At 39.9% G+C, this 14,586-nt stretch overlaps 1 protein-coding gene across 1 annotated transcript; it reads left to right on the top strand.

Moving 5' to 3' along the window:
- Nucleotides 1-5,455: 5,455 nt before the first annotated feature.
- On the top strand, nt 5,456-13,167 carry LOC307250020 (NLR family CARD domain-containing protein 3-like; the record flags this gene model as incomplete). The annotated part of the gene is made up of 9 exons (XM_080026946.1): nt 5,456-5,567; nt 6,001-6,082; nt 6,201-6,429; nt 6,610-8,407; nt 8,842-9,015; nt 9,145-9,318; nt 10,008-10,172; nt 11,732-11,778; nt 12,620-13,167. The coding sequence occupies exons 1-9, from the start codon at nt 5,518-5,520 to the stop codon at nt 13,165-13,167; spliced, it is 3,267 nt and encodes a 1,088-aa protein (XP_079883072.1). The 5' UTR covers nt 5,456-5,517.
- Nucleotides 13,168-14,586: the final 1,419 nt, after the last annotated feature.

Below are 14,586 nucleotides of genomic sequence, written 5' to 3'. Positions count from 1 at the left end.
AAATATTAAAGTAGAAATAGCTTCAATAAATAAATATTAGTAACAATACAAGTTATAATCTTTTATAAATAAACATAAAATGTGTGATTTTACTTCATGAAGGAAAACCTCTACAGATGATGAGTGACTAAGTTTCCACAGTAACTAACACTCAGTTAAAGTGATTTCAGATTTTAAATCTACAAATGAGCGTCTTCTGATTCCTCTTTAAACTCAGCATGTATCTGTTCTTTATCTGCCACTATTAAGACAGCAGACCTTTACCCTTTGGGGCGACGTGGCAGAGAGGGTCGGCCAATGATCAAAGGGTTGGTGGTTCAATCCCCGCCCTGCCACTTGTGTCATGGTTGGCGTGTCCTTGGGCAAGACACTTCACCCACCTTGCCTGGTGTGAATGTGTATGACTGCTCTATGTTTGAGGTGGTGGTCTGAGGGGCCGTAGGCGCTGAATGGCAGCCACGCTTCCACCACTGGTATGACTGTGTGTGAATGAATGGAACCCTGTAAAGAGCTTTGAGTGCCTAGAAAAGCGCTATATAAATCCAATCCATTAACCTGTCTGTATCTGTTCTTTATCTGTCACTATTAAGACAGCAGACTTTAACCCGCCTTATCTCTCTCAGTGGTCAGATTAATGTTTAACTCAAACATCTCTTCGGAGGTTTCTTGCTTCAAGTTCAGTCAGACTTTGTGTGAACGTCGTGTCGCAGTTTGATTTCACCTCTAAAGCTCCGGCTGAAGGTAAGGCAACAATTCTGATCCAATTTTTTTTGAAAATATTGATAAAAACATCTTATTATTTCACATGTTTAAGATGTATTCATTTAAAAACAGGGAGTTTGCATTTTGATGAACACATTGTTGTATTTGTTAATTCATTAAATGCTTTTACATGCTTTAAAAAAAAAGTAAATGCGACCAAGCTAAATTAAAAGCTAGTTTTCATCAGCAGTCCCTTCGCCTGTTGGTAATAGGAATCCCAAAGTGGAAACATTGACATTTACATGTAAATATAAGAGATTGTAGCCAGTGCACTATTTCCAGTCTAACTCTATTAAGGAAACTTTAAAAAAGCTGGAATTTGTTCAAACTCATAACTCAGTCAGTAAAGGAGCGGAGTTGTTCTATAACATGTGTCTGAAAGCTTGTTACTTTACAGATTCACAACTTTGCATGAAGCCTTTAACTTGTGCTGTCACATGGAAGTACATTTTGTTCCTTATACTTTTACTTTGCACAGAGTGTCTAACATGTGTCTTAGTAGGGAGTGCTTCTTGTATACAGGCTGGCTATACTTGCTTTTTTTTTGACCGTGTTTTACAGTATTTCTTTATATTTGTATTGCAGTAAATCTCAGAGGGAGATAGTTGACCTTTTTACTTTGCGTAAATAAAGACAAAAACTGCAAAATGCTATTGGAGTTTGTGGGGCATTTATGTATTTTCATCATACTACAATTGACGTGCATGTATTAAGTTAGGACATCCTAAATCTTTTTCTGGCTTACTAAATAGTAGGGAAGTATGGGGATTGGAACGCAGGGCAAGTAGGGAGTGCTTGTTGTATACAGGCTGGCTATACTTACTTCTTCATGTTCTACTTCTTGCTCAAATCCTCCTCTACTCATCTGTAGAAACCGTTTGGCCATCTGCTGGGCATCTGTTGTATGAACACATTAGAAATCAGACGATCTTTATTGTCTGTAATTGGCTCACACAGACAGAATTAAAACGGAATAAGTAATATTAATTGGAGGGTGTTGGACAATTCTGAGCATCGAACCCTTAATTTCCTAAATTATGGTCAATTTTGCGCACATTTTACATCAATTTAAAATGGAAATGTCTGAGATGACCAAAATATAATGCAGTAAGGCTGTCAGTGATCCTGTATTGCTTACACATATTGAACGGCTGTATTGTTCATAACTTTTGTTTATGTATTTTAATCTTGCCCCTGTAAAGCACTTTGAATGGCCTTGTGTTTGAATTGTGCTATATAAATAAACTTGCCTTTCCTTAAACATATCAGAGCTTTGTTTAAGCCTTAGGCTCCAACTTATAAATCTACATAAAAGACTAAACAGTCAAAATCACAATAGATCACATCTGTATCTTTAACATAAAGGATAAGCCTGCTCTCCTACAAGTTAGTTAATTATTTCTTGCTGTAGAAAGTTTGACCGTGTTTTACTTGGTGTGAGTTTTTCTTTACACTTGTATTGCAGTAAATCTCAGAGGAGATAGCTGACCTTTTACTTCACTACATTTAGTGACTTTGACTTTGACTTGCAATTGAATAACAAAAAATCAAGATTTGCTATTAAACATGGGACTAGCTGAAAGTATAGAGAACACTTAAACCTGCTTAACCCTTAAAGTGCCAGTTAAACATTAACAGTGATGATAAAGTAATGTGATAATATCATAGTGACAGGAGCCGTAATCAGGAACTTTGCTCTCAGAGATAAAATACATTTCTGTTGATGCCATGAGTTCAATTAGGCAAGTGTATTTCTATAGCATAATCCAGACACAAGGCCATTCAAAGTGCTTTACAGGGGCATGACATACATCAAGATTAAAATACATCAAGTATAGAATAGACATTAGAAAAGCGAATGAGAATAAAACATTTAAATAAAATAAATAAAACATTTAAATAAAATAAAAATTACAGGTTAAAAGGGAAACAGAAAAGTCTTCAGATTTGATTTAAAAGAGCTGAGAGTTGCAGCAGACCTCAAGTTTTCTGAGAGTTTGTTCCAGATATTTGTTGCATAAAAACTGAAAGCTGCTTTTCCTTGTTTAGTCCTAACTCTGTCTGTCTGTAGGTCTGTTTGCCTGTCTGTCTGTCTGTCTGTCTGTCTGTCTGTCTGTCTGTGTCCTTGTTTAGTCCTAACTCTGGGGACTGTAAGTAGACCTGTCCCAGACGACCTGAGAGCTCTGGACGGTTAAAGTTAATATGTAACTAAACTTGCCTACAGTGCAATAGTGATGATATAGTAATATACAGTAATATGATCACATGACAGTCACAGGAGCCGTACTCAGGAACTTTGCTCTCAGATATGAAAATACATTTCTGTTGCTGCCACGTAAGTTCAATTAAAGTTAATATGTTACTAAACTGGCTTACTTTCTGCTCCTACAATAAAGAATCCATAAATTCACTGCAGCTGAACACAAACTAAGTAGAAACACACATTTACACAGTTAAAGTAGAAAAACACAATTAATCAGATCAAATTACAGAAATCCAGACTGTGGCCGTGTCCGGACTGCCATACTGACGTCCTACTCATACTCATTTTGACTTCAATTTGAGTATGTGACGGTTGGGTATGCGAGTTTGGGTATGTGAGAAATTCCCGGATGAGTACTAACTTCCGGGAAGATTTTGGGTATGAATCGATTGTATACTTTTCCTACTCAACCGCCCCACAATGCATTGGGTCAATTCTACCCGCCCAGGAAAATGAAATATTTTCGAGCAAGTTGCTAGGCAACACCATTGTTTGGGGTTCCGCGATCTGACAACTGTACGTGCAGTCATTCATAAACTCTTACAATAGATAAGAGATGAAGATAAATACCTAACAACATTAGAGTCACTAAGTGAAATGAGTGAAGTGAGTCTGATAGTGGAGAGAGATTAGAACAGATTGCTGTTCCACACACCGCGGCTCGTCCAGCTCAACTCACAGACAGCTGAGTGCTGATGAGCCGGACAGAGAGCGTCGGAGGGATCCTCCGCCTCAAAACATAATTATAAAACAAGAGGTCTAAAACACAGATGATGAACACAGGACTGTAAAAATCTAGTTCAATATCTAACCTGTAGAGGGTGGTTATAAGCTTAACAGTGTCTAAACTGCCTGAATCTTATAAGAAGAAGAAGAAATTCTTCATTGCTTGAGTATACTTCAACTGAAAACGTTTTGACGCAGCTCGCATACACAATCGATCTTTGAGTAGAGAGTATGCAGTATATAGATGGTGAGTATGTAGGATGTAGGACGCTAGTATGGCAGTCCGGACACGGCCTATGTTTTTTTAATACCGAACTTACCCTGCACTGGGGGCAAGTTGTGCCACAGGACAACAGTTTTTTTCCGAAAGCTATATTTCTGAAACAGTTTATTTCAGATCCAAAGTTATTGTTGCCGGTGATGCACCACATTCTGAAATATATGTGCATATTATAGTTGGAGACATTACTGTCAAGGCCTCACTTTAAAGTCACTTTCAGTAAAAAGTGGCACATCTCCCCCCACTCTCCCCTACTCATCCGGGCATTTCTTGCATACCCAAACTCGCATACACAACCGTCACATACTCAAATTTACGTCAAAATGAGTATGAGTAGGACGTTAGTAAGGCTTTCCGAACACAGCCTCGAAGAAGCAACTTTGAAAGCAAAGCTGCACAAACTACATATTACTTCACAGTGGAAGAAGATGAACTAGAGCAAAGCTACCATAGGGAGAAATCTAGTTCAGTGACTAAAGCTACTAAGAAAAGGGACTTAGTAAGAAAAATACTACTTGAATGACTATGCAAGTTTTAATGTAGCTGAACTACTATAAGCTACTGCAAACAATTGATGGAAATGAGGATTTGAGTTGATGCGTGTTTCGGTAACACTTTACAATAGGTATATTAATTACCTGTTAATTAATGCTTAGTTAATGCTCTTAACGGTTAGATCATGTTTATTAAGGTTATTAATGTTTAATTAACTGTTAATGTTTAGTTATTAATGGTTAGTTAATGCATGGTTAGGCGTTAACTAAGTGTAATGCTTAGTTAAGGCACATTAAGCATTTCCTAAGCATTTCCTAATGGTTACTTAATGATCATTTAATGTTTGGTATGCATTTACTAAGCATTCACTAACAGTTAATTAGTTTACCTTTATTGCAAAGTTTTACCCGTGTTTCCAATTGATGGAAATGAGTATTTCAGTTGGTGTGTGTTTCTTCTCCAGGTGAAAGTGTGTGTGAGCTGATGCAGTGAGTTGAGCAGCATGGGTCAGAGTGAGAGCAGAGAGGAGGGAGTCCCTCCCTCTAAAACCACTCTGTGTGGGGAACATGACGGCCAGACCAAAGCTCAGAGGTGACATGAGGATCTCTAACTGTCCATGACCCAAATCACTGCACCATCATTATTCACACTCAAAGCTGTGTGTGTGTGTGTGTGTGTGTGTGTGTGTGTGTGTGTGTGTGTGTGTGTGTGTATTTGTGTGTGTGTGTTGTGTTGAACAGAACTGGACCTGGACCCAGCTGTGTGTCCATCAAGAGTGACTGGTCTATGGATAGACCTATTAACTTCAAAGCTGGACAACAGTAATAATTTATTTAACTGTTTGTTGTTTTCAGTCTTTTAAACCTTCAAACATTTAATTATATTCTTCAGAAGCATTTTACATTGTTGTGATTCCATCAGGATCCAACATGGCAAACCAGACTCTCCTGGACCTGGACCCAGCTGTGTGTCCTTCAAGAGTGACTGGTCTATGGATAGACCTATTAACTTCAAAGATGGAGCCCAGTCTGCTGATCAGAGGTCAGAATGTAACTGTTTGTGTCTGTTACTTTCCATCTCTTGTGAGATTAAGTTTAATGGGAGAATCACATTAGTTCTGATTAGAGCATCATGCATCGCATGTTTTACAGATTAGTTATCATCCTTACCTTGATCCTTAGCTGTCTCCATTAGTTTCTGTGGCTGAAGATTAAAAGGTGAATTTCACTCTCTGTGGGTTTTTCTTGGTGAGATATTAAATTTGCTGTAATTGCGCCATGGTGCTTAGAACCCCCCCCCCCCCCCCCCATTGAGGCTCTGTCATTGTCAAACCAGGGTCTTTATCTGCATGTCACTCCCCTCCCTATCCCCATTTCATCTCTGTCTCTCCACTCTGTCGAATAATGCGTAAAGAAATGACCAAATATGATCTCAATAAAAAAAAATCTAATAATAAATCTGTATGAACCGACAGCGTGTTGGACCAGGAGGTCTCAGAGGTTCCCAGTGGTCGGTCTGCCCAGCAGCAACAAACACACCTGGACTCCACATTCATGGTCTGTACATGTACAACAACTACTTTCCATCTGTTCCGTTCATAATAACTTCCATGTTTACTTGGGCCGTCAGTCTGTCCATCATGTTTCTGATGTTTCATATAATATTCTGTTGCAGCTGCTGGAGGAAATCATCGTCACGTTTGTGAAGAACGAGCTGAAGAAGATCCAGAAGCTTCTGAGTCCAGATTACCCAGAATGCTTAGAGGGTCAGAGGGAGGATGAGGAGGTGTTGGACGGTGAGGACGAAGAGCAGAGGAGGAGCAGCAGAGAAGCATTTCTGAAGATCACACTGCACTTCCTGAGGACAATGAAGCAGGAGGAGCTGGCTGACCTTCTGTGGAGCAGTAAGAGGATTTCTCTAGAGGTTCAACATGAATGTGAAATGGGAAATTTACTAAAGTCTCATGAGATCAAGGGGGAAAATGCATTCATGTTTGTATTTTAGATTATTATTACTTATTGATCTTTTCTGCATTTTAAACTATATATTGCTAATTGGTCTTATTTCTACTGTTTTAATTCAGGAAGTCATTCTGACATTTGTCAGCGTGAACTAAAGACTAACCTGAAGAAGAAGTTCCAGTGTGTGTTTGAGGGGATCCCTAAAGCAGGAAACCCAACCCTTCTAAATCAGATCTACACAGAGCTCTACATCACAGAGGGAGGGACTGGAGAGGTCAATGATGAACATGAGGTCAGACAGATTGAAACAGCATCCCGGAAACCAGACAGACCAGAATCAACAATCAGACAAGAAGACATCTTTAAAGCCTCACCTGGAAGAGATGAACCAATCAGAACAGTGATGACAAAGGGAGTGGCTGGCATTGGGAAAACAGTCTTAACACAGAAGTTCACTCTGGACTGGGCTGAAGGCATAACCAACCAGGACATACAGTTCACATTTCCATTCACGTTCAGAGAGCTGAATGTGCAGATAGGGAAAAAGTTCAGCTTGGTGGAACTTGTTCATCACTTCTTCACTGAAACCAAAGCAGCAGGAATCTGCAGCTTTGAAGAGTTCCAGGTTGTGTTCATCTTTGACGGTCTGGATGAGTGTCGACTTCCTCTGGACTTCCACAACACTGAGATCCTGACTGATGTTACAGAGTCCACCTCAGTGGATGTGCTGCTGACAAACCTCATCAGGGGGAAACTGCTTCCCTCTGCTCGCCTCTGGATAACCACACGACCTGCAGCAGCCAATCAGATCCCTCCTGACTGTGTTGGCATGGTGACAGAGGTCAGAGGGTTCACTGACCCACAGAAGGAGGAGTACTTCAGGAAGAGATTCAGAGATGAGAAGCAGGCCAGCAGAATCATCTCCCACATCAAGGCATCACGAAGCCTCCACATCATGTGCCACATCCCAGTCTTCTGCTGGATCACTGCTACAGTTCTGGAGGATGTCTTGAAGACCGGAGAGGGAGGAGAGCTGCCCAAGACCCTGACTGAGCTGTTCATCCACTTCCTGGTGGTTCAGGCCAAACTGAAGAACACCAAGTATGATGGAGGAGCTGAGACAGATCCACACTGGAGTCCAGAGAGCAGGAAGATGATCGAGTCTCTGGGAAAACTGGCTTTTGAGCAGCTGCAGAAAGGAAACCTGATCTTCTATGAATCAGACCTGACAGAGTGTGGCATCGATATCAGAGCAGCCTCAGTGTACTCAGGAGTGTTCACAGAGATCTTTAAAGAAGAAAGTCGACTGTACCAGGACAAGGTGTTCTGCTTCGTCCATCTGAGCGTTCAGGAGTTTCTGGCTGCTCTTCATGTCCATCAGACATTCATCAACTCTGGAGTCAATCTGATGTCTGATGAACAAAAAACATCCTGGCAGTCTAAACTCTTCAGAGTCAATCTAACACATCTCCACCAGAGTGCTGTGGACAAGGCCTTACAGAGTCCAAATGGACACCTGGACTTGTTCCTCCGCTTCCTCCTGGGTCTTTCACTGCCGACCAATCAGAATCTCCTCAGAGGTCTGCTGACACCGACAGGAAGTAGCTCCAACACCAACAAGGAAACAGTCACGTACATCAAGAAGAAAATCAGTGAGGATCTCTCTTCAGAGAAAAGCATCAATCTGTTCCACTGTCTGAATGAACTGAAGGATCATTCTCTAGTGGGGGAGATCCAACAGTCCCTGAGTTCAGGAAGTCTCTCCACAGATAAACTGTCTCCTGCTCAGTGGTCAGCTCTCGCCTTCATCTTACTGTCATCAGAAGAAGATCTGGATGTGTTTGACCTGAAGAAATACTCTGCTTCAGAGGAGGTTCTTCTGAGGCTGCTGCCAGTGGTCAAAGCCTCCAACAAAGCTCTGTAGGTGGACATATGAAACATGTAAACAGGAGAGATGGCCATTAAAATCCAGTTATATTAAGATCCCAGTTATGCTTTTTTCGAAACCCGAAAATCACTGATGTTTGAGCTTATCGATTCTGCTATCAAGTCCAGTAGGTTCTATCGTGTAATGTCACATCTTGAGTCGAGTCACGTCATTCAAATCTATCAATCCAATCAGTTTAGGGTCGCATCCAATCACTGGTCTGCATAGGTTGATTGCCCATTAAAGTTTGTGGAATAAAAAGTCAGCCATTAGGTGCTAAACCAAGGGAAGGCAAATCTGTTGCTCAGTTGCTCGATAATGGGGTCAATATTAATAAAAGTTAACAATCCACATCCCCAGTCAATAGTGCTTAATTTCTTAAATAATAAACAATTATGTTTTTTTTTCCCCACTAACTCTCCTTCAGGCTGAGTGGCTGTAAACTCTCAGAGAGAAGCTGTGGAGCTCTGTCCTCAGTTCTCAGCTCCCAGTCGTCTAGTCTGAGAGAGCTGGACCTGAGTAACAACAACCTGCAGGATTCAGGAGTGAAGCGTCTGTCCGTTGGACTGAAGAGTCGACACTGTCAACTGGAAACACTCAGGTCAGAACTCATCTGTTTGATTAACAAAATCCTGCTCATCCAGCTTCTAACGTCTTCCAACATCTGTAGGATTTTTCCGCAGACATGATTTTCTAAAATACTGAATTCATGATATTTGTCTCATTCCAGTCTGTCAGGCTGTCAGGTCACAACAGAAGGTTGTGAGTCTTTGGCCTCAGCTCTGAAATCCAACCCCTCCCATCTGAGAGAGCTGGACCTGAGCTACAACGACCTGCAGGATTCAGGAGTGGAGCATCTGTCTATTGGACTGAAGAGTCCACACTGTAAACTGGAAACACTCAGGTCAGAATTCATCTGTTTTTTTTAACAGTGGATGTTTTTGCTAAACACATTTGGCACACCTGGAACTACATGTGCAAAATTCTAACTACTGTCAGTTCACTTCACCTGCAAAACAGGCTCAGTGCAGCAAACACTATTAACAATCCTCATGGAGATAACACACACTGTCACTCAGAACACACTCAGAGTATAAACACTAGTCCAACCCCAATACAGAAATGACAAACTTTTAATCTTTACAGTTTGAATAATTTGACTTACTTCACAGAAATTACGTAATATTTTCTTTGAGGAAAGAGTGAAATTCTTTCACATGAAATTGTTAAGTTTATAAAATACCAGTTTTTTTTAGGTTAACAAAAATAAATGAAAATCAGGAGTTTGCTTCAATGAATACATATTTTTTATAATTTATTGATAACATTTCCATATTTAGTATTTATCTGTGTAAATATTCTAGAATTGTAAGTGTATGAGTGTATTTCTGCCAGGGGAAGTTTTTCAATAAAGTGGAAAGGCTAGGCTAAGCTAGGCTGTGTCCGGATCGCAGCCGCTATTATTATTCTGAAGTCTGAGCGTATCTATCAAATCCTGCTCCTCCAGCTTCTAACATCTTCCAACATCTGTAGGATTTTTCAGCTGATATGATTTTCTAAAATACTGAATTCATGATATTTGTCTAATTACAGTCTGTCAGGCTGTCTGGTCACAACAGAAGGTTGTAAGTCTTTGGCCTCAGCTCTGAATTCCAACCCCTCCCATCTGAGAGAGCTTGACCTGAGCTACAACCATCCTGGAGACTCAGGAGTGAAGCTGCTGTCGGAGGATCCAGACTGGAGACTGGACACTCTCAGGTATGGACAGACAACAAGAGCTCACACACTGCTGGTGTCCTTCCCCTCTGGTCCATCATGAAGAAGGACATGTGTTTTCTCTTATAGAACTGGTAGCTCAAATCAAGAGATCTGATTGGTTCATAGCCGTGATAGGAAAACATAACGAAACAAACTACTTATTACTTAATCAGCAAATAATAAATTGAAAGATGTGAGATAAAATATAAACAAACTGAAACCTGTGAATCAATATATATGGGCAGTTAAATGCTTCTGAGAGGGATGTCAGGACAAAGGTGTGGGTGAGAATATTTAGGAATCCCACGATTTGATTCAAAATCGATTTCTCTGGGGGGCACCCTTAGCTCAGTTGGTAGGGCGTCCCCCCTCATGGGCCTTGGCCAGCAGCGGACCCGGTTTCGATTCCAGCCCGATTCTTTGTATGTCACTCCCCTCTCTGCCCCATTTCAACTCTGTCTCTAAACTATCAATAAAGCATAAAAATGCAAAAAAATAAAAAAATCAGAAAGGGACAATTTCAGGACAGGCCTTGTGACAGGACGGAATGACAAAGGGGCTGTTAAAAATGTCTAGGGGGTGTATATACACTCACCGGCCACTTTATTAGGTACAGTGGTTCATTTTCTTGTTAACACATATAACTAATCAGCCAATCACATGTCAGCAACTCAATGCATTTAGGCATGTAGACCTGGACGGGACAACCTATTGAGGTTGAAACCGAGCAACAGAATGGGGAAGAAAGGGGTTTTAAGTGACTTTGAACATGGCATGTTGAGGGTGCCAGGAGGGCTAGTATGAGTATTTCAGAAACTGCTGATATACTGGGATTTTCACTCTAAACCATCTCTAGGGTTTACAGGGAATGACCCGAAAAAGAAAAAAATATCCAGTGAGCAGCATTTGTGTGGACGTAAAATGCTTTGTTGAAGTCAGAGGTCAGTGGAGGATGGACATACTAGTTTGAGATGATAGAAAGGCAACAGTAACTCAAATAACCAGTCGGTACAACCAGGGTATGCAGAATACCATCTCTGAACGCAAAACAAGACCAACCTTGAAGCAGATGGATTACAGCAACATTAGACCCCACCAGGTGCCACTCCTGTCAGCTAAAAACAGGAAAATGGGGCTACAATTATCACAGGATCACCAATATTGGATAATAGAAGATTGAAAAATCATGCCTTGTCTGATGAGTCTCGATTTCAGTTGCGACATTCAGATGGCAGGTTCAGAATTTGGTGTAAACAACATGAAAGTATGGATCCATCCTGCCGTGCACTATCAACCATGCCATGTTCAAAGTCACCTAAACCCCCTTTCTTCCCCATTCTGATGCTCGGTTTGACTTCAGTATATTGTCTTGATATTATATATATATTTATATTATATTCTACTTGTGGCAGACAGCAGTGAGAGATTGGTGGAGACAGTTGATGAGTTTCAGTCTGTTTCTCTGTCACACTGACACACTGAGGAACACTGCTTCATGTTGAACAGCAGTTAGGACTCATGTTGATAGAAAATCATTGTGACTGTGTTTCTTCCTCCAGGGTGGACCACGGTGGAGAGCAGAGGTTAAAACCTGGTCTGAGGAAGTGTAAGTGTGGATCCAGTTTGACTGATGGAGACAAAATGCAGATGTGTATTTTAACTAAATGTATTTAGGTACAAGTTGTATGCACTTGTACTTTACTTGAGCATTGAGCAACATTTTTTTATTTTTATATATCGTAATCCTAATGCAAATATGTAAATATTCCAGGAATATCATGGTTCCAACTTCTCAAATTCTAAATCTGCTGCTTTTCCTTTCAATCATTTCCCTTGTTACCAGGCAAACAATAAATATTTGAATACAAATTATTAATAATAACTTAAATCCACAATGAAAATAAAACTTATTTGCAAATTATTCCCCGCTAAAAATCCTGCTTTAAAATGCATGATTTCATAATGGGCAGGTGACCTAGAGTGCTATGAAAGGTGCCCTCAAATAAAATGAATAATAATAATAATAATAATAATAATAATAATAATAATAATAATAATAATAATAATAATAATAATAATAATAATAATTATTATTATTATTATTATTATTATTATTATTATTATTATTATTATTATTATCTAATATACAGTACAATAGTACGACAGTCACTTTGACTTTTAATACTTTATGTACATTTTCCTGATTATACTTATACATACTTTAATACTTTTAAAATCAGATACTTTTTCTACATTACTCAAGAGGTCTTCTAAGTAGGTCTGTAGTATCCCTTAAGTATATGGTTTTAAGGTTTTCTTTACACCACAGACAAAATGTGTCATCATTAAACTTTATAGAAATGAACATCAGGACACAATCAGAGAATAAACCCTTCAGGTGTCTGATGATAAACTGCTGCTGTGTTGTGTCTCTTTCTCTCCATCAGGGGCCTGTGAACTCACACTGGACACAAACACAGTGAGCAGAGGACTCAAACTGTCTGACAACAACAGGAAGGTGACACGTGTGCAGGGGGAGCAGCAGTCATATCCTGATCGTCCAGAGAGATTTTACCACTGGAGTCAGCTGCTGTGTAGTAATGGTCTGACTGGTCGCCATTACTGGGAGGTTGAGTGGAGAAGAGAGGTTAATATATCAGTGAGTTACAGAGGAATCAAGAGGAAAGGAAACAGTACAGACTGTGTGTTTGGAGAGAATGATCAGTCCTGGAGTCTGATCTGCTCTGATCATGATGGTGGTTGTTACTCTGTCCGTCACAATAACAGATCCTCATCCATCCCCTCCTCCTCTGTCTCTCACAGAGTAGCAGTGTATGTGGACTGTCCTGCTGGCTCTCTGTCCTTCTACAGAGTCTCCTCTGGCTCACTGACCCACCTCCACACCTTCAACACCACATTCACTGAACCTCTTTATCCTGGGTTTGGGTTTGGGTTAATATGGCCTGGTTCCTCTGTGTCTCTGTGTCGTCTGTAGAAGGGAGACAACTTCCAGCCCTGTGGGTTAAACCAGCAGCTTTATGGCGGTTTTGACCCACAATCCACTGCAGCAGAAGTTACATCACATGGACTGAGCCTCCCAGTGAAAACAACCAGCGATGAGACGGTTGTTTCTTGTATTGATGCCTTCTCTTTCCTTGTATGGCACTTTGAATTGACTTTAAAAACTACGGTTGCTACTTGAGTTTCTTTAAAATGCTCGAAAGGGGGGGGGGGGTGCCAAAAACACACACAGTACATATTTCCTTATCCACCTGAGCTTATTTATGTGTGATTTTTTTTTTCTATCACTCCCAAACCGAACATCCCACATTCAAAAACTTTATTTTCATTTAACCTTTATTTATACCTGAAAGATCAGTTGAGGGGTGCTCTTAATTTGCAATGACATCGAGACAAACAAATGCAAAGCAAAAAGAACAATTGTATCCTTGGATACTGTGAAGTGAGCAGCCGCTGCCGTGGTCGACGACGCTCGGGTCCAGAGTTGCGTCGGAGGCTTGGCCCCGTTCATAACTACTTGCTATTCTAGTTAACCAATACCCTTTTGTCGCTTTTTTGTCAACGTTATCAGTCTTTTCCCGCTCTTTTTGTCAAAAAAAATTACCCAAATAAAGGCCACAGAAATGCGGCAAAAAAACCCAAAGAACGAAAAGAGGTCACTTTTGTTTTTTGTTAAATTGTTAAAAAAGTCTATAATTTAATTATGTTTTACCCTTTGATGTGAAACATGAGTCAGAATGATCTTTCTTTGAAAATGTTATTACTTCATTGAATCATTTCCTGATAATAAACACATATGACACACCTCTTTAAATTGGATTTTAGTGATTAATGCACGTCATATCTGCTCCCGATTGACTTTGAATGTCAATAACACCATCTAGTGGACGGATACTGGAACTACACCACACTGACTGAGTTTCTGTGATGATGTAATTCTATGGAGGAAAGGTGCCACACAATGTAAAGACCAAATGGGAAACTCAGAACGCATCATATTTTATGCCAAACGGATCATAAACAAACAATACGAACACATCTTGCAGGCAACAAGCACAGGCCACATATGCTTGATTATTTATAGATTGCCTAATTTGCATATCCATTTAAACCTTTCTGAAAAAATTTAAAAACTAAAAATTATTGTTTTAATGTCAGTAATCAATCAACTGGTAAAGACACCTGCAGTGTCACGCCTTAAAATGTCTCGAGAACACAATATTTATAGTTGTAACCTCTTGTGATGATACAACCTCAAAACAAATTGTAATTCTTAGGAAAATGAAAAAAAAATATCCAAATTTTATGTTTTTATTTCTTTATTTTACATGTAATGACTTATTGACAAACATTATAACAATACTATTGAGCTCATAGCTTATTAGAGTCGTGA

Source organism: Ammodytes marinus (assembly GCF_949987685.1).
Source record: "Ammodytes marinus genome assembly, chromosome: 4".
Classification (NCBI taxonomy): Eukaryota; Metazoa; Chordata; class Actinopteri; order Uranoscopiformes; family Ammodytidae; genus Ammodytes; species Ammodytes marinus.
This window is presented reverse-complemented; position numbering and strand designations above follow the sequence as displayed.